Source organism: Canis lupus, chromosome X, assembly GCF_011100685.1.
Source record: "Canis lupus familiaris isolate Mischka breed German Shepherd chromosome X, alternate assembly UU_Cfam_GSD_1.0, whole genome shotgun sequence".
NCBI lineage: Eukaryota > Metazoa > Chordata > Mammalia > Carnivora > Canidae > Canis > Canis lupus.
The window spans coordinates 110,687,688-110,714,797 of record NC_049260.1 but is presented as its reverse complement, the minus strand read 5'-3'; the positions used below and the strand labels follow the sequence as shown (position 1 = coordinate 110,714,797).

At 39.8% G+C, this 27,110-nt stretch overlaps 1 protein-coding gene across 8 annotated transcripts in view; it reads left to right on the top strand.

Annotated features, from left to right (window-relative positions):
• Positions 1-27,110, top strand: part of ATP11C (ATPase phospholipid transporting 11C) — a 193,282-nt gene that overhangs the window by 157,976 nt on the left and 8,196 nt on the right. For 6 of the 8 annotated variants that reach the window (XM_038588448.1, XM_038588445.1, XM_038588449.1 and 3 more), the window contains 6 exons: positions 187-246; positions 9,519-9,646; positions 14,846-14,981; positions 17,618-17,683; positions 19,786-19,889; positions 23,585-23,738. In XM_038588448.1, coding sequence (XP_038444376.1) covers positions 187-246; positions 9,519-9,646; positions 14,846-14,981; positions 17,618-17,683; positions 19,786-19,889; positions 23,585-23,738 — 648 coding nt within the window. Of the gene's footprint in view, positions 1-186; positions 247-9,518; positions 9,647-14,845; positions 14,982-17,617; positions 17,684-19,785; positions 19,890-23,584; positions 23,739-23,857; positions 23,924-27,110 lie in introns of all 8 variants that reach the window. The other 2 variants (XR_005386465.1, XM_038588450.1) reach the window with 1 other exon arrangement.

The window sequence follows — 27,110 nt, the reverse complement described above, 5'->3', positions numbered from 1 at the left end:
CAAAAGTGGGTATTAATATGAATTAATCATTTGTCTTTTGAGTTGTCTGCTTACAACTCTAATGGAGATTTATTTATGATATTAGAAGGACTTAGGATTGACTATAGACTATTTGGAGTCCAGTATCCTGTGTTAGTTTAGAAAGTTAAAGTGAAAACATTAACCCTTTTTTACATTTTTTTCCAGAACCTTTGTTTCATCTTGCCACAATTTTTGTACCAATTCTTCTGTGGATTCTCACAACAGGTTTGTTTCCCTAGTTATTTATTATTATGTACTTTACGTTGGCTATTAATAAATTACCTTTTTTGTATTAGATTGTAGTGATGAGAGAGGCATGTTCAAAGTAAAAGAATTATTTATTTATTTATTTATTTATTTATTTATTTATTTATTTATTTTTTAGTTCAATAGTTAATCTTCTTGCCCTGGTTTTTGACAATAGCAAATGTTTATGTCTTTGCTTTAGTAATGTACGTATTGTTACTTTCTTCTTAAAAGTTATTTGATACATCTTGTTGGAATTGAGATAACCTTAAGAGTATTTCTTTTAATCAATGCAAACCATGTTTCCCAATAATCCTAAAATGGTGTAGCTTAATGTTTCATCAAAGAAAATCTCACACCTTTGCAGTTTCTCGGGTTGATTTTCTAGAAAAATGTTGATCTTTCAACTGGCTAAGAAGCTGTGATCCCTGGATAAAGCCTCGGATTGCTTGAGCAATTACAGTTTTTGCCCTTTTTTGTCTCCTGAACATCTCTTACTCCGTAACGAAGATATGTGTTCTTTTGATACAGAAGTGGTGGGTAGGCATACACATTTATAGCTTTAACAACTGAAATGGCTCTTTGTTGCTTCTCGTGGAAGTGTAGCCAAATACAGGAGCTGTGATGCTCAATTACTGAGAAATTTTGTAGTTAATTTATGAGCAATTCAGTGATTTTGCCAAGCTGAGCTCATGGTAGCATTATCACAGATATTAGAGACCGAGTTTCTAAATTTCAAGGCCTGCTTCACTCCTCCTGCTAGGAAGCGATCTTTTTTCTCATTTTCTTGGTAGTATTTCTAAGATGACGTGTTCTGAATGGGAAGTGACTGTTCTCTTTCCCTAGAACTTGCCCCCTTTTCGTTTGGTGCGTTCTCCTTTATGTCAGTACTGTGTCATCACACCCGTGATGCCACTTCCACAGGTTGCTTTAGGAATTCATCATCTACTGAGTGCCATCAGCCTTCTTGTATGTAAAACTAACAGTATTAGTTACAGAGAGTTTTATAAATTCTGATAAATCTGCTTTGAGCATTCAGATTACTACTGATCAAAGTTCTCACTTCCATGAATGAGTGCAAGTATTTAAAAAGACATTTCCGGTTTTGCAGCAAAGTGCTAAATGGAAATTGTCTTAATCTGGTTAAAGCATTGTTTTTAATTTGAAACCACTGTATTCGCAAGTTGTATGAAGAAGGAACTTATTCCTTATAAAGCCAGCTGAGACTCAGGCCCCAGTCTGTCTGGGGTCTGGTTAGGTTACATTAGCTGTTGAGGTCTCCATAGGAGTTGATGTTTGGCTGCCTCTGTTGCTCAGTTGGTAGGTTCATTCATTTATTGAATGTCTCTTGAGTGCCTACTGTATGCCAGGCTGAGTGCTGGGCATAGAACAGTGATCAAAACAAAGTCTTACCCCATGGAGCTCACAGTACAGTGTAGTGTTAGGGGGAGAGCCTGCAATCATACACATATGTCAGGTACTGATAAAGGCTCTGAAGGAAAAAGCAAAGCATTAAAAACTGGTAGAGTGTGAATGCAGAAGTCTGCTGTTTTATAGAAGATGATCTGGAAAGTTCTCTTCAAGGTGACATTTGGGCAGAGAGCTGAAGGAGAGGAGGGAGGGAGCTATCAGATATCTTAGAGGAAAAGTGTGTCGGGTAAAAAGAAGGTCTGTCTGAGGTGGTGGTGTGCCGTGCAGTAGCTTTATTTTTAACTTCGGCCTTGTGCTACTGCTGGATATAGCGCCCATATCACAAATATGTTTAGAGCACACACAGTTGGTCAGCCCTTTTCAATTCAGGTCCACGTCACATGTTCTCTGCAACCCTGGAAGTTGGAGAGCCAGCTACGGAGAATGGAGAAATAGGACCAGGATTCAGATTCTTTTTTTTTTTTTTTTTCCATTCATGAGAGAGAAAGGGAGAGGCAGAGACACAGGCAGAGGGAAAAACAGGCTCCATACAGGGAGCCTGATGTGGAACTCAAACCTGGGTCTCCAGGATCACGACCTGGGCTGAAGGCGGTGCTAAACCGCTGAGCCACCCGGGCTGCCCAGGATTCCGATTCTTTAAGCAGACAGCAACTCTTTCTTTAGCGAAGCTAGGATAATACTGGTCTTTTTCCTATGTGAAAGGAAAATATTTGTAGCAGGTTTAATAGGACACTATTATCAACTAAACCTGTTGTTTGTTTTGAGGACACTGTCTCCTAATTACGCATCTAAGAATTATAATTATCTCTCATGTAACATCATAGTACCATAGTGGAACAAAAGTAGATTGATGTTTCTTCTGTTTGAATGAAATTCAAGACTTAATTACACACCAGGCAGTCTTTTTGTTTGTTTGTTTGTTTGTTTGCTGTTTTCAATTTTCTCATTAGTGAAAATGAGATCGTTTCCAATGAAAATATAGTATTGTGCACCAACAAACTAATCCTCTCCCTTGAGAATTAAAAGGAACAAAGCACCAATTTGGGTATTTGGGGATACTTTTCAATTCAGTAGACGATTTTTGAGGAGTTTAAATCTTTGTGGAAGAGGAGTTAAGATGGTGGAGCATTTAGGACCCTAAGCATGTCTTGTCTCTTGAACACAGCTAGATAGTTGTCATATTCTGAACACCCAAGAAATCAATCAGAGGTCTGAGAGAACAAAAACTGCAAGTCGACAAGTAGAAAAATGATCACCTTTTGGAAGGTTGGAGGTACATATAGTTGATTTGGGGGACAATAATAGCTGTGGGTAAGGTGGCAGGGAGGGAGCCTGCTTACAGAGGCAACCACAAAGTATTATAAGCGGCAAGCAAAAATCTGAACTTTTATAAGCCTGCTACAGTGGTGGATGTGCCCAGCTTAACAGTGCACAGGTGACAAAGTGGGGTTGAATCCCAGGAGTGACACTGGTCTGAGGATCCCCTGGGTCTCAAGACCAAGTGGCAGTGTTCCTAGACATAGGAGCATGGAAGCCAGGTGAAAACAGTGAGTCTTGGTGCCAGCTTTCTGCTCTGTTTTGCTACAAATTTTGAACCCCTACACGGTTTTGTTACCACTTTCCTGGCAGGGGCTGGCAAGCAGCAAAAATGTGGCAAGACCCTCCCCCAGAGGAACAGTGCAGATATGTGCTGCAGGAGTCCCTAAAATTTGGAGTTTTAAAACCCAGTCGTGCGCCTAAGATTTAAAAAATAAAAAAGCTTGACCACAGACCAGTTGAATTTAGGGTTCTAACAGGGATCAGGGACACGAGTGATTGCTTCTGTGAGGGCTCACTGAGGAGTTGGGGGTGGGAACTTTGAGCTCTGGGGCTAGACATTGGGGCACCACCATGTTCATGCCTCCCATCAGCGCTGAAAGTCTTCAGGGAGCAAAATAGCACCACATAGTAAGTCTGGAGCTGCCTACACCAAGCCCCACCCCCTTGATCCCTGGAGGCTCATTTCCACTAGGACAAGTCCACCTGAGAATCATCCCAACAGGCTGCTCCCCCAGAAGACCAGCACAAACAATTTGCTTGCACCAAGTTTACTGATCATAGAGGGCTGCAAAGCATCGCTTCTTGGGGAAAATAGAATCTAGCTTCCTTTTTACTTTTATTCTTTTTTTATTATTATTTTTTCATATATTGTCTTATTTTTTTAATTCCCTTTTTCAATTTTTTTATTAATTTAAAAATTATATATACTTTATCTTTTTGTATTCTTTTGGTTTTTATTTATTTAGTTTTTTGTTTTGGGATCTAGATTCTTTTAATAAGCACACCAAAACACACCCAGGATCTAGGTTTTGGGGGGAGATTTTTTATTTTGGTGGTTTTCCTTTGTTTTCGTTTTGTTTTGTTTTGTTTTTTGTGGGCATTTGTTTTCATTCTTTTCTGGACAAAATGATGAAACAGAGAAATTCACTCCAAAAGAAAGAATGGAAGTAGAACTCACAGCTAGGGATTTAATCAGTACAGATAAAAGTAAGAAGTCTGAACTAGAATTTAAAACAGCAATTATACAGATACAAGTTGGGCTTGAAAGAAGCATAGAAAACACCAGAGAATCCTTACTGTAGAGATAAAAGAACTTAAGTCTAGTCAGGCTGAAATTAAAAATGCTATAACTGAGATGCATCCCAAGTGGAGGCCATCAAAAGAAGAATGGACGAAGCAGAGGAACAAATCGGCGATATAGAATATAAAATTATTGAAAATAATGAAGCTGAAAAGAAGAGGGAAAGGGAGATAATAGACCACAAAGGTAGACTTAGGGAACTCAATGACTTATTAAAACGTAGTAACATTCGTATCATAGGAGTCCCAGAAGGTAAAGCAAGGGGAAAAGGAACAAAAGGTTTAGTCACATAAATTATAGCTGAAAACTTCCCTAATCTAGGGAAGGACACAGACCTCAAAATCCAAAAAGCACAGAGAACTCCCATTAAATTCAGCAAAAGCTGACCATCACCAGGGCATATCATAGTCAAATTCACAAAATACAGACAAGGAAAGAATCCTGAAAATGAGAGAGGGATAAAAGTCCTTCACTTGCAAGGGAAGACAGATCAGGTTTACAACAGATCTGTCCACAGAAACTTGGAAGGCCAGAAAGGAGTGGCAGGAAATAGTCAATGTGCCGAATGGGAAAAATACGTAGCCAAGAATTTGTTATCCAGCAAGGCTGTCATTTAGAATAGAAGGAGAAAGTTTCCCAAAAAGAAACTAAAGGAGTTGGTGACCACTAAATCAGCCCTGTGAGAAATGTTAAAGGGACTCATTGGAGAAAAAGAAAAAGAGACCAAAAGCAACAAAGTCTAGAAAGGACCAGAGAACATCACCTTAAACACCAACTCTACAGGCAACACAGTGGCGCTAAATTCATCTTTTTGAATAATCACTCTGAATGTAAATGGACTAAATGCTCCGATCAAAAGACATAGGGTAACAGAATGGATTTAAAAAGAAAGAAAGAAAACAAGATCTATTTATATGCTGCCTATAAGAGACTCGTTTTACTTTTTTTATTTTTTATTTTTTTAAAAGATTTATTCACGAGAGAGACACACAGAGAAAGAGAGAGAGAGAGGCAGAGGCAGAGGGAGAAGCAGGCTCCATGCAGGGAGCCTGATGTGGGACTTGATCTCAAGACTCCAGGATCCTGCCCTGGGCCAAAGGCAGGCACTAAACCGCTGAGCCACCCAGGGATCCCCCAAGAGACTCATTTTAGACCTAAAGATACCTGCAAACTGAAAGTGAGGGGATGGGACATCTGGATGGCTCAGTCCATTAAGCAACTAACTCTTCATTTAGGTCCAGGTCATGATCTCAGTGTTGTGAGATTGAGCCCTACTGGGGCTCTGGACTGGGCATGGAGCCTGCTTAAGATTCTTTCCTCCTCTTCTTCTCTCCTCCTATTTGTGCACATTCTCTCTCTCTCTCTCTCTCTAAAAAAAAAAAAATACAAAAACGGGATGGAGAACCATCTGTCATGTTAATGGACATCAAAAGAAGAAGGCCAGAATAGCCATATTTCTATCAGATAAACTAGGTTTTTAAAAATATTTATTTATTTTAGAGAATGAGAGAGACTCCCAAGTAGATTCTGCACTGATGACCAAGCCCAACACAGGGCTCAATCTCAAGACCCTGAGATCACAACCCAAGCCAAAACCAGAGTTGGACACTTAACTGACTGTACCACCCAGACAAACTAGATTTATTTATTTATTTATTCATAGAGACAGAGAGAGAGGGGCAGAGACACCGCCAGAAGGAGAAGCAGGCTCCATGCAGGGAGCCTGACGTGGGACTAGATCCTGGGTCTCCAGGATCATGCCTTGGACTGAAGGCGGCGCTAAACCGCTGAGCCACCCGGGCTGCCCACAAACTAGATTTTAAAACTGTAGCAAAAGATGGGAAAGAGCATTATATCAAAAAAAAAAAAAAAAAAAGAGCATTATATCATAATAAGGGGTTTATCAAGAAGATCTAACAATTGTAAATATGCTCCCAACTTGGGAGCACTCATATATATAAATCAATAATAAATAGAAAGAAACTCAGTGATAATAATACAATAATAGTAGGGGACTTTAGCACCCTACTCACAGCATGGACAGATCCTCTAAGAATCCCTAAAGAAACAAGGGCTTTGAATAACACACTGGACCAGACAGACCTCACAGATATATTCAGAGTATTTCATCCTAAAACAGCAAAATACACATTGTTTTAGAGTGCACACGGGACATTCTCCAGAATAGATCACATACTGGGTAACAAAACAGGCCTCAGAAAGTACAGAAAGACTGAGATCACACCAGGCATATTTTCAGACCACAATGCTATGAAACTTGAAGTTAACCACAAGAAAATATTTGGTAGGACCACAAATACATGGAGGTTAAAGAACATCCTATTAAAGAATGAATGGGTTAACCAGGAAATTAGAGAAGAAAATAAAAAAATACATGGAAGCAAATGAAAATTAAAACATGACAGTCCAAAACCTTTAGGATGGAACAAAGGCTGTCCTCAGAGGCAAGTGTATTGCCATACAGGCCCACGTCGAGAAGCAAGAAAAGTCTCAAATACATAATCTAACCTTACACCTAAAGGAACTAGAGAAGGAACTGCAAATAAAGCCTAGAGCCAGCAAGAGAAAGGAAATAATAAAGATTACAGCAGAAATAAATGGTATAGAAAGAAAAAAACCAGAACAGATTAACAAAACTAACATAAGGAACAGCGGAGCCTCTCAGGAAGAGAGTATTAGAAAAATCGTAGATTTAGGCTTGGGACACCTTACTGCCTCAGTCAGTAGACTTGAGTACAGCTCTTGATCTTGAGGTTGTGAGTTCGAGCCCCAAGTTGACTGTAGAGATTACTTAAAAATAAAATCCTTTAAAAAAAATACGATTTTGGCTTAAATGGAATCATTTGGGGGAAAGGTTTAGGATGAGGGTGCTTTATCTAGATTGGGTGCTCTCAATTAAGTGGGAGTAATTTTATGACTAAGCATTTCAGTATATCTCACCAGGAGGATTGAAGACTAGGAGGCTACCACTGTCATTAGTCAAGAAACAACAGTCACCCATATTCGCCAGGACAGGGATATTTGTTAGTTTTGTGATTTGAACAATATTCATATTCCGTGTTCTGTGTAATAAGTCCTGTTCTTATCTTGATCTGTCATGGTCATAGAATAGCCTTGCTTGAGGAGCACCTGGGTGGCTCAGTGGTTGAGCATCTATCTGCCTTTGGCTCAGGCCATGATCCTGGGGATTGAGTCCCACAGCAGGCTCCTCGCAGGTAGCCTGCTTCACCCTCTGCCTATGTCTCTGCACCTCTCTCTCTCTCGCTCGCTCGCTCTGTGTGTGTGTGTGTATCTCATGAATAAATAAAATCTTAAAAAGAATAGCCTTGCTTGATGTTGTTACTCATTGAAGTTTTACTCGACAGGCGAATACCAGTGCCTAATTGTAAGTGCCAGGACAGCTTCTGGATATCAGGGGCTGCCTTGCGTTTCTCAGGCTATACCTGTCAATACAATAAAGAAAAATCTCTACCCACCCAGAACTTGAATTCTAATGTGAAATGAACTAGCAAAAGTAATAAATGTAAAACAGAAAATAAAAAGATGACTAGTACTGTAAGAAAATTAAATTAAAAAAATAAAAAAATAAAGAAACAAGATAACAGGGGAAATGTGCCCATGAGAAAGGGAGCGGCAGTTGGGATCAAGGTTGGTCTCTCTGAAAAGGTGACATTTGAGCTGATATTTATGAGTGAGGGAGTAAAGGGAAAGTGTTCCGGGCAGGGGCAACAGCCAGTTCCAAGGAAGTCCTAAGTCAAGAGTGTGCCTGACATGTTGAAGGTACAGATCTAAGAGATAAGGCCAGACAGGTAGAAGAAGCCAGATCCAGTGGGACTATATAGCCACTCCTCTGTGGGAGCCTTTTAACTTTCAGAGATAAAAAGAATCCACTGCACAGTTTGAACAAAACAGTGACTTGAGTTGACTTATTTTCTCACAGAACTACTCAGGCCATTGCATGGACTGTAGATGAAGGGGAGAAGTAGGGAGCCACTGAGGAAGCTTGTAGGGTGGTAACTGGAGGAGCCGAGAAGTGATCTGATTCTGAATATATCTGAAGGCAGGGCCAGTAAACACTTCTTAATTGACTGGATGCAAGTGTGAAAAAGAGAAGAATCAAGGATGAATCCAAGATTTTGATTCTAGCTAATCACCAAGATTTAGTTGCCCTTTCCTGAGATGGGGAACCCTTCAGGAGGAGCAGGTTGGAGCTAAGGGCAGGTCAGAGGAGGAGTTCAGTTCCAGATGTAGGTTTGAAATCTATTTCCAAGAGGTAATAAGTGGGCAACTAGGTCCATGGCGACAGGTCTGGGCCAAAGATAAATATTCGGGAATGTTCAGTGAATGTATGGTATTAAAACACAGGACTGGTGAGATCACCTAGAAAGTGAGTATGACATCCCAAACAGTGGGTGCTGGAACACTCCCAACTAAGGGCTTGGGCAGAATAGGAGACCCAAGAAGAAATGGCTAGTGACATAGGAGAATTGCTAATTTCAAAATATTTCTCGAGCACCTAGGTGGTACCAGGCACCAAGAACGATAGTAGGGTTGCAACATTGTGGGCACTGTTCACTGAGGTAGGGACCATGGGAGAAAGATTTAAGGGGAACGTTAATGAGTTGGGCTTTAGACATTTTGAGTTAACAGATGCCTGTGGGACAACCAGCAGAAAGGTGGAAATTATGGTCTGGAACCTAGGGAAGTCATGCCTGTGTACATATATTTAGCTTTGGTCTTGCAAATACATCCCTTTAAATCCTTAGTAAGTGGCCACATTCAATATCATAAATACAGCCTGGAGAAGGTGATAGTGATATTTAAAACTATGTAAAATATTAACAAAAGAGCCCACTATGACAGAGGCTGACCACTGCCTATGCAGTTCCAGGCTTACACTTAATTGTTCTTTGTTCACTGAAAAATCTTTTCAAAATCTGTTAGCAAATACCTGTTAGAAATAGACCTTACCGCGTGTATACATTCTGAATAAGATCCTACAAAAAGGGAGGCTCTATTAATATGCACCACAATATGTTAGTTTCTTTTCTACAGCTATCAGAGTGACCTTGTTTATAAACTTCTTTTGCTATCACAACGAACATGAAAGGAAACTGTCTTGTTTTAGCTTGTGTTTTTTTCCAAACACGTGCACTTTTTCTTTTGTCTGTCATTTCAGCCACTGTATGATGCCGCTTACCTGACAATGTACAACATCTGCTTCACATCCTTGCCAATCCTGGCCTACAGTCTCCTGGAACAGCATATCAATATTGACACTCTGACCTCAGATCCCCGATTGTATATGTAAGTAGAACATACAGTTAAAAGCCACTTCAGACCTTCAAAACTGTGGGTTTCTTTCATCCACAGGTAGGAAGGACACAACTGCCAACCTGATTCGATTACATGGTTCTGTTCTGAATTTTAGGTACTTAAACCAGACTATTCAATAGGAAAATGATAGATGTCTTAGATGTAGGTCCTGTCCATGAATGTGTATGAATCATCTAGTTCAAAATCACTAATTCCTAAAACTTGAACCTCCATTGTCATAGAATTCTGGAGCCTCACAGGAAGACACACTATTTTAACTACCAAAAAAAAAAAAAAAAAAGAAAGAAAGAAAGAAAGAAAGAAAAAGGCAATACACAAAGATTTTTTGGTAGTTTATAGAATATTGATTCCTACCTATAATGGGTTGGACTGATATTATGGTAAACTTTCTTATTTTTTTAAGATTTTATTTATCTTAGAGAAAGAGTGTGTACACACACTTGAGTGAGAGCAGGGGCAAAGGGGAAGGGAGAGAACCTGAAGTAGACTCCGCAGTGAGCCTGAATCCCAATGCGGTCCTCGACCTCACGACCCCAAGATCACAACCTAAGCTGAAACCAAAAGTTGGTTGCCTGTCCGACTGAGCCACCCAGGTGCTCCTAGACTTTCTCTTAAACTGCCCTAGAAGCATGGCCTCTACTTTGTTAGCTCCATTCTAAAACTATATTGCTGAAGAAAATAATGAACTCATCAGAGCCATTATATGCATTTTGTGTCAGTTGGAAATGGATGCTTTTGTCTATGGGTGGGGAACTTTGCCAGTTGTTTAACGTATGATTTAATTGGTGTTTTTTAAGTTATGCATACACCTAAGGATGAAAATGTTAATTTATAGCAGATGACAAGCATTGCTAAACAGTGGGTAGCAACTGCAGTACAGCGACTTAGGTGGCTTATTTGTATGAAGTGAAGGTGCACAAATTTAAGGGATTTCTTTAACCAGTATGACTCATAAAACTTACATTAAGCAATTGTTAGACTTAACCAGCTTTACAAAATTTGTCATTATTTTAAAGATGGAAAAATGGAAAATTTCAAACATACACAGTAGTAACAAAAATACTATTAATATAGTGAACTTCCCTATGCTCATCACTCAGCTTCAGTAATTATCAATTCTGGGTCTATCCTATTTCATTAATAACCCTGTTTGTTCTATTACAGACTTACTTTGCAATAAATACCAAACATTATATAAAATAGTTATTTCAGTAACTATAGAGTTACTATTAAGTTATTAAGAGATACTATTAAGTATCTCTTAAAGATAAGGACTTAAACAAATAGTACCCTATCATACCTAAAACTTTAACAAGTCCATAATATATATTATCATATATCCAATCAAGGTTTAGATTTCTCTAGTTGACTCATTTCTTTTTATAGCATGCTTGTTTGAATCCAGATGAGGTCCATATACTGTAGTTAGCTAATATGCTTCTTGAGTCTGTTTTAACTTGTAGGTTAACCCAGAAATTTATTTGTTGACAAAACTGAGTCATTCATCTTGTAGAGTTTACCCCAATCTGGAGTTTGCTGATTGCATTCTTGTGGCATTAACATGTTCTGCTTTTCCCTGTATTCGTAGCAAGGGGATAGTTAGATCTAGAGGGGAATCCTAGAAACCCTGGGAGAAATCTTACAGAGCATCCGCTCCCATGCTCTCTTTCTTAAAATGAGGAACCAGGGCCCAGAAATGACTTACCTAAAGACACATGGTGAAACTAAAGGCCACACCAAGATCGGAATGTAGGCCCCCTGATGACTAGCCCCATGCTCTTTCCAGCTGGCTGGTGGTTTTCAAACACTGAGCAGCAGTGTTCTGTCTCCAGACAACTAAAGTGAAATCCAGTAGTGCAGCTGCTCTGGTCGACGCAGGGTTTGGGGGCAGGGAGCAGATCCCTCACGTTCAGTCCCACCAAAAGTCCAGGCTAACTGCCTGCCCATCAGTAAAATCTGGGTAATGGTAGCAGCTAATAATGGGGTTTTGTGAGGATTAAATGAGTGACTACATGTAAAACAACTTAAACCAGTCCCTGGCACATAGTTTTCAATGAGATGGCATCTGTTAACCTTATTCTAACACCCTCCTGCGCATGACTTCAGGGCTATGCTGAGCGCTTTCATACATCAAGAATGTTGAAAATCTCAAGAAAGCTGTTGAGGACAAATTATTTTAAGGGTGTCCATGTTTTAGTTAGGGAACTACAGGTATAGGTCACAAATTATTGAATGATTTTCCCTAAAGGTATACTTGCTACACCTGCATAAGTGAAAAAGCCATGGCATTCCCCTATTGACCAGCTCGAAATGCAGCTTTTCTTCTTCCCTGCTCTGATGAGACGCTGATCTCAGCCTGTCCCTATATTGGTGATCACTCTGCTACTCCAATTATTCCTTTGGAAGCATGAAGCCCTAGTCATCTATGGGGCCCTCTCTGCAGCTATACCACCTAGTATTACTGATGACAGCCTGTGCCTATTTACAGATTTCACCTTCAGGGATGTGGTGACCTGGGCACTTTGCAAATACTATGACATGAAACGATGTATTTGGATATTTTCCTGCTTTTAAGAGAAATTTAAATAGTAAACTGTAGTTCTTCTACAGAGGGAAGAGCCATCATTTGTTTCTTCTTCAGCTTTTAAAGGCAAAAGAAAGGGGGCACCTGGGTGGCTCAGTGGTTGACTGACTGTCTGCCTTTGACTCAGGTAGTGATCCTGGAGTCCTGGGATCGAATCCGGCATGAGGCTCCCTGCAGGGAGCCTGCTTTTCCTGTCTATGTCTCTGCCTCTTTGCATCTCTCATGAGTAAATAAAAAATAAAATCTTTTTTAAAAAATGCAAAAGAAAGGTTCCAGTACACCTTCCGCTTCCCATCATAGGGAGGTGCTCAGGCCTGTGCTGCAAGGCAGCTGCTCCCTGAATCTTCATTTTCTCTCACATTCTCCTTCATGTTGGCTATGAGACAGTCTAGAAAGACAGGATCCACTCCTGCCTCAGCCCAAATTCAGTGGCTTGCAAAAGCCTCATTGGCTGGGCGGTTTCTGGGCACTCATTGCAAGAATCTGTAGGAAGGTGCCTTCCCTGTGGCTCCCAGTTGCCTTGAGAATGTGACTTACTGTCTGTGGGGAGAGCTTGTTTCTGAGAAGCAGCCACCTCTTTGCTCCTGCAGTTTGTCTAGGGCAGACAGCAACACGTTGCATTATGCATCCCCCGAATTTCAAATTCTTTCATGCATCTGGAAATCAGGTAAAAGTTGCATGATTGCCATGTTTTCAGAAAACCCCCACAGTACTCAATACCAGGTGAACAGAGATTAGTTGCATTTACATTATAAAGGTGTTTTTTTTCCCCTAAAGATTCTATTTATTTATTCATGAGAAACAGAGAGAGGCAGAGACACAGGCAGAGGGAGGAGAAGCAGGCTCCATGCAGGAGCCCGATGTGGGACTTGATCCCGCAACTCTGGGATCACGTCCCAAGCCGAAGGCAGACACTCAACCACTGAGCCACCCAGGCATTCCTATAAAGGTGTTTGTTACTCGATAAAGCCAAGTGACATTCTGTATAGTATGGGCAACAGCATGCTATATGAATGATTAGATACCTTTCGATAAATGTTAAGAGCAACTTGAGAAGGACCTGGGTGGCTCAATCGGTTAAGGGATCAACTCTTGATTTTGGCTCAGGTCATGATCTCAGGGTTATGAGATCAAGCCCCTCGTCAGGCTCTGCACTAAGCATGGAGTCTGCTTAAGATTCTCTTTCATTTTTTAATATTTTTTAAGATTTTACTTATTTATTCATGAGAGAGAGAGAGAGAAAGGGAGAGAGGCAGAGACACAGGCAGAGGGAGAAGCAGGCTCCATGCAGGGAGCCTGATGTGGGACTCTATCCAGGGTCTCCAGGATCACGCCCTGGGCTGAAGGTGGTGCTAAACCGCTGAGCCACCCGGGCTGCCCGGATTCTTTTTTTTTTTTTTTTTTTTTTAAGGCAATTTGAAATAGACCAAAAGATTTCCATGCATAAACCCATCTTTCTGTGGCTCTGCTCCATTAGAATTAGTAGCCATATTTAACACACTAACTTGTAGCAAGAAGATTGTGTTATTTTAACAGATTTTAAAGTTTTGATCTACCTACCGTTTATGAAAACATGACTATATAGCTTGAAACACTATTTGACTCAATTGAAAAAATATAAAGGGTACCCAACACCTAAAAAAGGTTTCATTTCTAAGAAGAAATCTTGATGAAAAGAAATATCTTAACAATTGTAGTCGGAAAAGCCATGGCAGCTAGGTTGAGAGCATATGCTGTGATTTGAAGTCAAGTCAATCTGTGATTGTATACCAGCAGTTCCCCTTACTAACTGAATGAACTCTGGCAGGCTACTACACTAGTGGTTTCTAAAATCTACTGCACATTAGAGTCCCCTGGGGAGCTTCAAAAATATCCTCATGCCCAGGTGACATCTCAAGCCAGTTAAATCAGCATGAGGAAGGTGGGAGTCAGGCATGAGTGGTTCTAAAGATCCCCAAGTGATTCCAATGTGCGTCATAGCTTGGGAACCATCATGACAGATCTTTTCAAGGCCCATTATTTGTAAACGGGACTGACAAAAATACTTAACTCACGTGGATTTTATGTGGATAAAAATGGACAATACATAGAGGCATCTAGGTGACTCAATTAAGCATCTGCCTTCAGCTCCTCAGGTCATGATCCCGAGGTCCTGGAATCAAGCCCTGCATCAGGCTCCCTGCGCTTCTCCCTCTCCCTCTGCCTGCTGCTCCTCCTGCTTGTGCTGTCAAATAAATAAATAAAATATTTTTTTAAGATACGGACAATATATATAAAACTCTTAACCCAGTTTACTGACATATAAGAAGTACTCAGTAATGGGAGCTAATTATTATTGATGATGCTATCGTCGTCAGTGGCCAGAATTTTAAACTTAGTGCTTTGACTATTTCTCCAATGCATCCATCTTGAGGCGGTTGCATAGAGATAAAACTGTGGCTCAGTATAGCCCTCCACGCCCCAGGGCTACCTCTCCTCATTATAACCTGCTCATATCTGTGTGCCCTCTGACATTTTACCGTCTCTTTAACTAGACAGCCTACAGAGATTCATTAACCGGTGTTTTTTCCCCCACTTCTCAATAGGAAAATTTCTGGCAATGCCATGTTACAGTTGGGACCCTTCTTATATTGGACGTTTCTAGCAGCGTTTGAAGGGACAGTGTTCTTCTTTGGGACTTACTTTCTTTTTCAGACTTCATCCCTAGAAGAAAATGCAAAGGTAAAAAATATTTCATTATCTCTTAGAATAAGAATAAGCATGGCTTACTCTTTTTTTTATAGGCACTGGATTTATCATACACATCATCCAGCTGTAATCATTTTGTAAACTTTTTCTTAAGGTACAGTATTTAGTTCTTAGAACTTTTTTAGAATGATGGAATTACTGAAGTAAGAAACCACTTCCTTTGTGTGTGCATGGCTAACTAGAAAGCTTATGTACATAGTTATGTTAAGCCTTCTAGAGGCTTAACTTAGCTGTAATTTTTAATAGATGAATAGATGAACAGAGTTCTTAGGACTTCAGATTTTAGACCCCTATACTTTTCTTTTTTTGTTTTTTTTTTTTTAAGTAAACTCTACCCTCCAATGTAGGGCTCATACTCAGGACCCCAAGATCAAGAGTCGCATGGTCTACTGACTGAGCCAGCCAGGCACCCCAAGACTTCTCTTGTTTTAAAAGTAAAATCCGGCCCCACTCAGTTCCTATGTATAGTGGCCTTTCATACTTGGAGTTGAAGGGGGTCGCCACCATCTTTGCAGTATTTGCCCAATAGATAAAGCGACGGAATTCCCTTCTCTTCCTCCTTTCCTTCCACATGGGAGCCTAGTGTTTTCCAGAAAGACTGCATGAATCCTACCAGTGCCTTCCTAGCAAGCGACTATGTAGGTCAGCATGTGCATTGGGATGATTTCCCCCTGGCTGTGTTCTAGGAGAGAACTGCTGATGGGTGAGGTCTTCCCATAGCCATACAGTGAAAATTAAGCCCGCCACTTCACTTATGCCTTCACTACGTTCATTCTTTGCTATTTCTGGGCTTCCTGTTTAATGGTTACTCGTTCTTTATAATTATAACGTGAGGCAAACCTAAGGTTAAAAATTAATTTACTGAGTACACTGTGTCCAGAACCTACACAGTCAATATCTGCTACAGAAGGAATAGGCCCAGTGAATTTGAATGACACTTTGAAATTAGGTATTACAGTCCAAAACCTTTCTAATTTGGACTAACAATGTGTTCGCTTTGGCAGCGCATATACTAATTTGGACTAACAAAAGTCAGCTTACACTGAGGGGGGCACTTGATGGGATGAGCACTGGGTATTATACTATATGTAGGCAAATCAAACTCCAATTAAAAAATATACCAAAAAAACACAAAAAAACAAAAGTCAGCTTAGTATGAATCCCTTAAAATTATTAAACACTGGGGGTATCTGGTTGACTCAGTCGGTAGAGCTTGTGACTCAACCTCAGGGTCATGAGTTCGAGCCCCACTTTGGGCATAGAGGTTACCTATAAAAAATTATTAATCACTGAGTAACTGTTGAGGAAATACAGATGTAGTACTTCAAGTGGGCACATGTAGCACTGGTCAAGGACAGTACCCACTGCATCTCTGCAGGCCAGTCACTTAAACTTTCCAAGTCCACTTTGCCCATCAGTAAGAAGGGGTTTGATTCTGTGACTTTCACTTTTTATTTTATTTTTATTGAGCACATAAATGATAAAACGCTGATGGTTTGTTTCTTAAAAAGAGTTTGCTGCATGGGACACCTGGGTGGCTCAGTGGTTGAGTGTCTGCCTTTGGCTCAGGGTGTGATCCCGAGGTCCAGTGATCAAGTCTGGCATCGGGCTCCCTGTGACGAGCCTGCTTCTCTCTCTGCCTATGTCTCTGCCTCTTTGTGTGTCTCCCATGAATAAATAAATAAAATCTTTTTAACAAATAATAAAATAAAGAGTTTGCTGCAGAGCAGGTGGGTACTCTCCTGCATTCCTGTTGACGTGATTCATTTGCTCAGCAAACTCTGGGTGTGTAGGGAGCTCCAGCCCAGCCTGTGTCTCATTCATCACCCATTTTGAGTTCACGAAAACCAAATTAGACTTTACTGTATATGTCACCATCCTTCTAAATGTTTGCTAAAATTATAGCAAGTGTAAAAACTGCTATCAGCAATTAAACAGAATACCATGTATAATTTGACCAAATCCTTTTGTTGCTTTTGTGAATCTTAATTTTTTTATTATTTTTTTAAAACGTTTTACATTTCATTTTCTGTTTTAATGTTATGCATTCAGATCTTGACAGCATTTGGTAAGCATATGTGCCATTCATTGCCATACTTAGGGATTTATACATGCTATCTGCTTTTCTTTGATGTGCACATACTGACAGCTCTAATATTTACAGCCAGAAATTAGACTCTGTTTTTAAAATGTGAGTTGATTTGTCGAGAAATTAGTCCTCATTTGAGAGCTTTAGTTCTTTATTACAGAGAAAGCCCATATCAGACTCTTTAGAGACAGGAATCATTCAAAGGACTTGTTTTGATGAACATTACTGGTAGCGGAATAGGGGGGTTTGTTTTGCGTTTATTACACCAGTGTGCTCCCTGTTTGGTACTACATGGAGTAATGGAAATAAACCCTACCAACCACAAGTGTGTTGTAGCTGTCCAGGAAAATTTAGGGTCACAATAAAATCCAGTATTGGGGCCTGATCCTTTGATCAGATACTTCCCTAAGTATTTTATACAAAAATCTTTAGAGGTTACACCCAAGATTAAATTTGCCTTTTTATTTTCTTAAGCAGGCTTGTGTATTCATGGTGCATGTAATTGTTCAATGTTTTTCAGGTGTATGGAAACTGGACTTTTGGAACCATTGTTTTCACAGTCTTAGTATTCACTGTAACTCTGAAGGTTAGATTTTTATTTATTCAAATATATTTAACACCATTTTTGTAGTACTTTCTGGTTTCACACTATTCTTTTTTGTTGGTTTTTTTTTTTTTTTGGTCTTTCATTGAGGGTTGTCATTCAAGTCTGAATAGTTACTAAAATATGTATGATATTAGATATTTAGACATTTGTATGCTATTTGTGATCTGTTTTTTCCAGAATATTGTCTCCTTTTTAATTTGTTTCCTTTTTAAAAAAATTCTTCCACCATAGTTACGTTGAAAATCTGTTTCTTCTTTCAAGATAGTGTAAGTAGTATATAAATAGGCTGAGTGTGTATATGTGTTTCCATGTTAAATACTTGAATAGTTTTTAAGATTATGTATCTGTTTACAAACACCAAGCTTCAAAGGAATGTGGGTACTAAAGACAGTTGAATAGGTATCCATAAGCAAGATAACTTGTGCAAAAGAGCTTAGTAGTGATGAAGGTTTATTTAATGCATTTATCACTGAAATTTATCCATATTAGTGATGAAACACGTAACAGTATACAGCAGGTAACATACAAGAATCATTGGCATTAATGATATACTCTGAAGCCTTGCCGAATTCCACCCTTGAGACTTATGACTTGGGACTCTCTTATATTTGAAAGCATAATCAAATTCTTTTGATGATTGTTCCAGTAATAAATATCTCACATGGGATCCAAGAATGAGTAAATGAATTCCAGTATGCCCAGTGGTCAAAATTAGAATTCCAGAAGTATGATTGACAAGGAACCTGTGAACATTTCCCCTTTAAGGTTTTTTTTCCTGATTCATTTCTCATGCCAAATAGAACTAACATATGTTTGCATTTTTCATCTACTATTTAAGTAATATTTTAGGACTGCAAAAGAGAATGTTACAATTCATCTCCATTTAGTCACTTACTAGTTGATATTTTTGGGCAAGTGAGTTCCTTTCTCAGTGCCCTCATTTCTTCTATAAAATGGAGATAAAAGTAGTACCTTCCTCTGTTAGGATTTTTGGTGGGAAGTCAATTAGTGGATACACAGCAAGCATTTAGAGTGGTGTCTGGCACATAGAATGTGGTCAGAATGATAGATACTGCTTGTTGCTATTTATTATTATGTTTCACAGGATTGTGATTTGAAATTGAAGCCTCCCCACCTTTTTTCTCCCTGGTCTTGCATATGGCCCCAGGGCTTCCAATGGCCTCCATAGTTAAAGTTGGCCTTACTGCAGCTTCTTTCATGTGGCCCTCAAAAGACATTCACTCTCTCATCTTTGGATGGGTATTATTGCTAGAGAAAACCCTAGCAGCCCAGAGGTGGGAATTCAAGACTGGTCTACCTTAACAATGTTCTCAACATCCTGTTTATGAATGAGAAACTTATAACAGAGAATCAAGGACCAGAGTGTCACAGCAGGAAATAAAAACAAAAAAAAAAACAAAAACACAGAGACACTACCTCCTCTTCAAATATGAAATGCCGTGGATATTAGTCCATGTGGCCCACAAATTGTAAACAAGCAGAACAGACCATACTTTTTATTTTTAGATTGTATTTGAATATCCCAAGTGCCATAATCTAAAGAAAGAAACAACCAGCCCTGGCAGAAACACGGAGGGATTAAAATCTAAGGCAATTGAAAATGTTGTTAATTTAATGGATTAGATAAAGGTTTTGTAATTGAAAGGCGCACTACATAGTCAGGCCCATGATTCATTGCTACGTGGTGGCGGTGTGTAGAGGTAGTTGCCTTTGCATTTCATCATCCCCATTTGTTGAAATTGAGCTATCAAGACTCCTTTGTATAGTTTGTCCACTCTTCCTAGCTAACCCATCCCCTCGATGCCTGCCCTTCCTTCCGTAGTGAGGCATCTGCAGCCCCATACCCAGCAGTTAACTTGCTTGACCATCCCTCTAAGCCTGTCCTCTTCGGTCAGAACTTAACTCTTTGAAAAGTCTGGATTCTGTTCTTCTGTTGCCTGACCCAAGCTAGATCCTCCCATCGGTATCAGATGGTATGCAGGTTCTCAGAGAGCATAGTATACTTAACTGCTTGTGTAGTTTGCACCCATCCTTAAATCTTTTGTGTTGTATCTTTTCAGCTCGCCTTGGATACTCGTTTCTGGACATGGATAAATCACTTTGTGATTTGGGGTTCTTTAGCCTTTTATGTATTTTTCTCATTCTTCTGGGGAGGAATTATTTGGTAAGCAGCTGCACATGTGTGAGTAACATGTAAATAACAGTAGATATATGTATATGTACACTGTCTGTGCAAGCATTAATTATATTTTTAAAGTGTGATTCTATAAGATGGTAGGTCTTCAATATTAATGGACTGGAAGTTACTGCCAGGCTAGTAATTACGCTACTAATTTCAGGTAAGATTTCAAATGCAAGTGTATCAACTTAACACGAGTTATTCAAAAGTCCTCCTTTCTAGTAGCCCCTGTCCATATCTTTCAACTTGAAGGTATATAAACATCTGTCTGTGAAGTGAAACTGCAAGTTCCAGCATGGCCTTCCATGTGATTTCCAGTGGAAATACTCATCCTGTGAACTCTATATGATATAGTGGCCAAGAGCTAGGTTATTATTCATTTGGAGTCTGATCTCTTCTTATGGTGCATTACTGCCAATCTTGTCACTATACATGTGCTCAAGGGAGAGAATAGATACCACTTCATATTCAGAAGGTTAGATCTTAAAATCGCCATCTTGTTGTTTTGGGTGAGGTAAAGGCAGACTCTACAGAGTGGCCTTAAAGGTCATTGATTGCACCTTGGTTCGATAGATGTTTATTCAGAATCTGTTCTTCTTGAGACACTCTGGGAAACAGATGAATACTGCTCCTCCCTCAAGGAGATTAGACTCTAGTGAGAGGGACACATAAGCTGTGATTGGGAGAGTTCTAAGGCATGAGAATAAGCTAAAATGTCTTCTCTGTTCCTTACTTCCAAAGGCCTATATTTTGTTGTTTTTTGTTTTTTGAGATTTTATTTATCTATTCATGAGAGACACAGAGAGAGAGAGGCAGAGACATAGGCAGAGGGAGAAGCAGGCTCCCTGCGGGGAGCCCGATGCAGGACTCAATCCCAGGACCCCAAGATCATGCCGAAGGGAGATGCTCAACTGCTGAGCAACCCAGGTGTCCCTATATTTTGTTTTTAGATACTGTACTTGTATTCATCAATCAGTAGTTTCTCTTGACAAGGATGCCAGCAGCAGAGGGCATGGCTAGGGGAAGCCATAGGATGAAATTCTAGGAGTACATTTTTTGGCTGGTTTGAGCAAAATCATACATACAGAACATTGCATGTTATCACAGAGCTGTGAGGCTGTGTTTATTGTCCCTTGAGATTTAATTAGAAAAAAATTCCTTACTGTTCTGAAAAGCTTTTAAAATAAAAGCTTGGGGATCCCTGGGTGGCTCAGCAGTTTAGTGCCTGCCTTTGGCCCAGGGTGCGGTCCTGGAGTCTCGGAATTGAGTCCCGTGTCGGGCTCCCAGCATGGAGCCTGCTTCTCCCTCTGCCTGTGTCTCTGCCTCTCTCTCTCTATGTCTGTCGTGAACAAATGAATAAATAAACCTTTAAAAATAAATAAACAAACAAACAAATAAATAATAAAAGCTTTAAGAAATAGGAATATGAAACACTTATTCACTTAAGGAAGTAGCAGTTCCAAAAAGTGTCATCACGGCATCTATTGGGCACCTACATTGAAGCAGTGAAGCTGACAGAAGTCTCAGTTTTCTTTAATAATATACAAATTAATCAAGTTGATTAACCAAATGTAATATACCATTGAAATATGGTGCCCCGAGGACCATAGTTCTGTTTATGAATCCGTGTAATCAGCATCTGAACTGATGCAAAATTTCCACAAGAATAAAATGTTTCTAGCAAACTAGTTTCTCTTGCCACAGACTATTCCTTATTGATAAAATAAATCCTTTCAATGATTGAGACATTGTCATACCTGTTTTTGTTCATTAGTGCTACTTAACTAAAAATGAAGTCTATCTTTTTGTTTTGTTGCCTGTAGTGCTATTATCCTTAAGTAGAGATGAGTTGAGCTACTACATGAATATACAATTTATATTTTAAAGCAATCAGTAAAATATGACAAACTGGAATATTTCAGCTGAATGCTGGTTTCAGCTAATATCTCTGGATACATTCAACCCTGAGGCATTGTGACATACCCCTCTTTGGGGATTAGCAGTGAGAATGAGGATTTCTGAGCTCCAAACCCAATCCAAGAATAATATCTTTTGTTTTTTACCATTCCCCTGTAAAGCTCCATAAGTGTCAAAATAAAGAAAAATCTAGAGCTGCAGGGCAGGGGAAACAAAAAATAGAAAAGAGAAGAAAAATCTAGAGCTGTTAATCACAGAGTATTGTAGGTACTGTGTGGAATACCCTATGACTAGTTGTCTGCTGGACCCTTATTATGGTCAGTTAACTGCCCAGAAGATGAGTCAGGGTCCCCTTCAAAATTAGAGTGAGGGTAGATAGAGTTCTGGAGAATTCCTTTTTGGATGGTAGGGACTCTAGAAAACCTTTTGTGGCCCAGACCTCATCCATTTCTCCACCTCACTGTTCTGCTTACTTCCTATCCACACTCTCTCTAGTCCCCATATACCTAGAGCCAAAAGCTTGATTTTATTATGTTACATAAGAGTGCACAAACATCAATTTTTTTAATGAGAAACCAGTTTATCTTCAGTGAGCCCTGTGTGTAATCTAATAAATGAGAAAAACAGCTATCTGCCTAGAGCTCCTAATCCAAGGAAAGTCTGTTGTGCATCCCAACCTAGTGAGCTTCTCTGTGGTTCAGCTCGGAGAAACTGGATGTGCTTTTCTATGGCCACCAAACCAGTTCAGTGGATGACTTAGAAATGAAACCCAGCATCAGAACAAGGGGTTCTAGATTCCTGGACTCCAAGACTTAATGTCTTATTAGCAGTGTTCTTCTGTCAACTTACCTGGCACACACTGGATACTTGGTATATATTTGTGAATAAGAATGATAGAGACACTCGACAGTCCTTTCTAGCTTTACCTACGTAGATTGGAGGAGGTGGCTATAAAAATGTCTTTTAGGGATCCCTGGGTGGCGCAGCGGTTTGGCGCCTGCCTTTGGCCCAGGGCACGATCCTGGAGACCCGGGATCGAGTCCCACGTCGGGCTCCCGGTGCATGGAGCCTGCTTCTCCCTCTGCCTGTGTCTCTGCCTCTCTCTCTCTATCATAAATAAATAAAATTTTTTTAAAAAATGTCTTTTAAATTTCTGAATGTGGGGGCGCCTGAGTAGCTCAGTGGTTGGGCATCTGCCTTTGGCTCAGGGCTTGATCCCAGATGGAGCCCCACGTCGGGCTCCTTGCCCAGTGGGGAGTCTGCTTCTCCCACTCCCCCGGCTCATGCTCTCTCTCTCTCTCCCTCTCTGTCAAATAAATAAATAAAATCTTTTTTAAAAAATAAAATGAATAAATTTCTGAATGTGGAGCACAGTCCATTCTCATATTAACAGAGCAGCTGAGAAAGTAAAATGCTTATTAGCAGAAAAATTAACCATATCTCTTGAATATCTTTGAAGCTCCAGTATTTTCTAACGCAAATAAATATTCTCCAGTTGGCAGTTTTAAAGTTGATTGCTTGGTTGTTTTCAAGTCAGATGCATTTTATTGTCATTTTCCCCCTTTAATTATCATTCCTTTTTCCCCTAAACATTTAGGAAATGAAATCTGCTCAGTATTTTTGGGATATTCTTAAAATTATTTCTATTAATGTGTATAATTAGAAGAGTCCTTTTCAATACAAAAGATAGTTTGAATTACACATCTGTTTCCTATGACAGCAACTGATTTTTTTTTCCATTCTGTGTTTTCTTTCCACTCTAGGCCTTTTCTCAAACAACAGAGAATGTATTTCGTATTTGCTCAAATGCTCTCTTCTGTATCTACATGGTTGGCCATAGTTCTTCTAATATTTATCAGCCTTTTCCCTGAGATTCTCCTGATAGTATTAAAGAATGTAAGAAGAAGAAGTGCCAGGGTAAGAACCAAGTTTATATTTTAAGTTGATTTTTGGAAGGGGCTTCAGTATCTGCCATGAACTAAGAACCTTATTTAGAGAATTGCATTAGTTACAGCATGTTAAACCCCTCCTTACAGGTTCATCACTTAATTTCTTCTTCTGCATAAAAAGTATAGTAAAAACTTCGTTATCCAATGCAGGTGGTAAGTAGATTCCTTAATAGTGTTCTATGTGACCTTTAGCAATCCATATGGAGTATCTCATATGCTCCATATGGAATTTTAAATGGAAAAAATGGGGTGTTTTTTTTTTTTTTAGCCTAGAATTTTCACACCAGGAATTTCCACACCAACATTCCAGCTTTAACCTTAGAAATTTCCCTGTGGGTTATTTGCAGATTTTTTTTTCAGTTGATAATCCCAATTTGCTTCTTTCAAACCTTCCCCTTCCTTTAATTATAGTGCTGCTTAATCTCTGTGTTGCTTCTAGCCCTGTCTTTCCAGCAGTATATTTGAACCAAAGAGAATTCCCTGGATGTGATTTCTGCATCCTTACCCTCCTGAACACACTTGTAAAGACGAAGATTGTTTTATGAGTGTGTTCTTATTTTTGCTGCTTAAATTGTAAATCTCCTGTGGGAATGAGAAGTTATTACCCTCTGCCAGCCTAATTGCTTGGCCCTGCATTGTCTAATATCTTGTAAACATTTCTAAAAAGCCTTTAAAGTTAAAGGGGTAGATTAGCTCGGAAAAGAAAAATTCTGACAAATTTTGACCAACAGGTTAATGAAATATGTCATATTCCTGCCAACACTTAACCTTGCTTTGCCTAACAAAACCCTATTTCTATCCTGTTGACACCAGCTCGATCTTATGGCCACCCCAAAGCATTATCTTCAGGAAACAATCTACCTGACCTATTCGATCAAATTTGCCAACCACTTTTACCACAAAGCTGGTTTGTCTGACTTGGGGTTTTGGCCTATTGATTTGATAGGATCCAGTGGTTGGTATCATGTAGATGTAGGAAACTAAAATGATTATAATGAGAAAATCTTCAGTGACTACATATATTAAGGAAGACCTTCATGATCAATAAGTCATTATCAGCCCCAGTCAAAAGCAATAGATTACCAATGGCATAAGCTACATTGCTTCTTGGTATCCAAAGCCAATCACTGTACAGTTAAGGTGGTCAGAACTGGCCTTAACTCACTGCTTCTGCATGCCTTGTGGGTGGCACTGGACCCAATAACATTAACCTAGCTAAGACTGCCTTTGTCTATTCTTGAATCCTTCCAGTAGATCCCTGACTAACTCCCTCCAGCCTGATGTTTAGCCTTGGGATGCTTTGGAAAGTGGCATTTACTTGTCTTAATATCAGTTGAACAAGGGTAAAACAAGTTGATATAACAGGTTTTCCCCAGAATGCCTTAAGTGGCAATTTGTATCAAGCCAAGTAAAAAAAATGTCACTGGAAGAAATGGTTTGGTGCCATGTTATAATAGAGAATTTGTTTGGGAAGGATCTCTGAGGTGCTCTTCTATTCCCCTTATTTGGGAGTACACTTTGGGGATGCTCCTAAATGTTTTTCTTATTTGGGTTAATGGAGCTAAGTAATGGCTCACACCCAGCTTCATGCTCTAAAGATGATACAAAAATCTCCGAAATCAAAACCTTCAAACATACCAGCTCTTCCTTAGGCCCTTTCTTTAAAAAAAAAAAAAAAAAAAGAATTAGACACGGGCTGGAGGTGACCTTTACATTACTTAAGTGGAGGGAGGCTTTCACAGATAAAGACATAAAACATTCTCTTTCCATGCAAACAGTAGATTCCGAACTTCTGTTGAAAGCATGAGGTTCAGCATGAAATTTGTTTGCCTTGGGTATGTCCATGATAGGAGGAATTCTAGTGTCTGTGCTATAGCTTGGCATGCTGGTGTGCTACAACAACCAGGAAAATTTCCATAATCATCTTCATTCATTCAATCATTCATTCATCATTCCTACCCTCATTGAACCAGAACATGTGTTGAACCGCCTACTGATGAACATCTCTCTTTACATCCAATGTCTGAAAAGCTAAATGGTTTTTCAGACTCTATGGGATTTTTGAGAGTTGCAGATGAGACAAGAGTTGTGGGCACTCAGCGGCACTACCTCCTCCTCCTTTTTCCCCTTGTGAGAAAATGCAAGAGCAAAGTCGTGCATATGAATGCATAAAGGCCAACCGAAACAAGGCAGCCATGGCTATTCTGATGTCACATCTGTTTATATAAGGCCCTAGTTGGCCGGATCAAAGAGGCAGAGGCCACTTTTAAGATGAAGGAGAAAGAATATCTTCATCACCAGCAAACAATCTGACATCCTGGGTGACTTCCTACTTGGTTTTAATACCCTTCACTAAGGCATTGGCCTCGCTTTTAAAGAGAGGCTAAAGATTCTTTTGCACTGGGTCAGCCTCATACCTGAGAGGCTCCCTAATGGGGTACAGGGTGTGTCCCTACCTTAAGGTAGAAAATCCCCTGGACTTCAGCCAATAAGCATCTTGGATCCTTTGTGCACATAGCCAGAAATACCTGCCTGTGCTGTCCTCATATAGGTCTTGGCAGCTGCTTTCAGAAGGGAACTCAGCAGTGGGTAGTGAAAATGTCTCTGGCATTTGAAAAAAAAGCTAAGCCATTTACATTTAACAATTATAGAAGCAGCCTTCTGTTAGTTTCCATTCAGTGCTGCACACATGGCCTGAGGGTCCACTATAAGTTATCTACTATACGAGGTGTCGGTAGTTCAGGGATGACTCAGATGTGACCCAGCTCACGGGAAGCTCTCACTCCAGTTAAGTTATAAAGGGGATTTATACGGAGCACTTCTGTAAGCAGGTATAAAGCAGCATAGCAGACTCAGTGATCTGGTGTGTTGTAACACATCTGAGCTATTTCAAGTCACCACTACCTCCTGAAGCCACCAGTAGAAAGGCTGGTAGGGCAGCCTCCACCCCAGCTGAGTTCTGTCCTGATGTTAGCGTTGTGAAGAATTCTGCTTTCTTCGAAACTGGGTTCCCTGGTCATTTCACTCAAAGGTTAGTCTAAGCTACCTATTCCCCAGCTATCTTTTCGGGCAGTGTGGTTAATGTTTTTACCTAAAATCCCATCATTAAGGATCAGATGGCTTTTCGTTAGCTTAGACATTGACAAAAGCTACATGACCACGCTGCTGATGTGATACGGTGAAACTGCCATTGAGCGATGAACAATGGAACAGCACGATACCACTTCAAAAGAAATTTAAAATTTAGGATTTCTGATCTTTCAAAAAGTTGTATCTCCTCTAAGCACCATTGTTGGGCTCTCCCATAATCAGTGAAGGAACACCTGAACTTTCTGGCCAA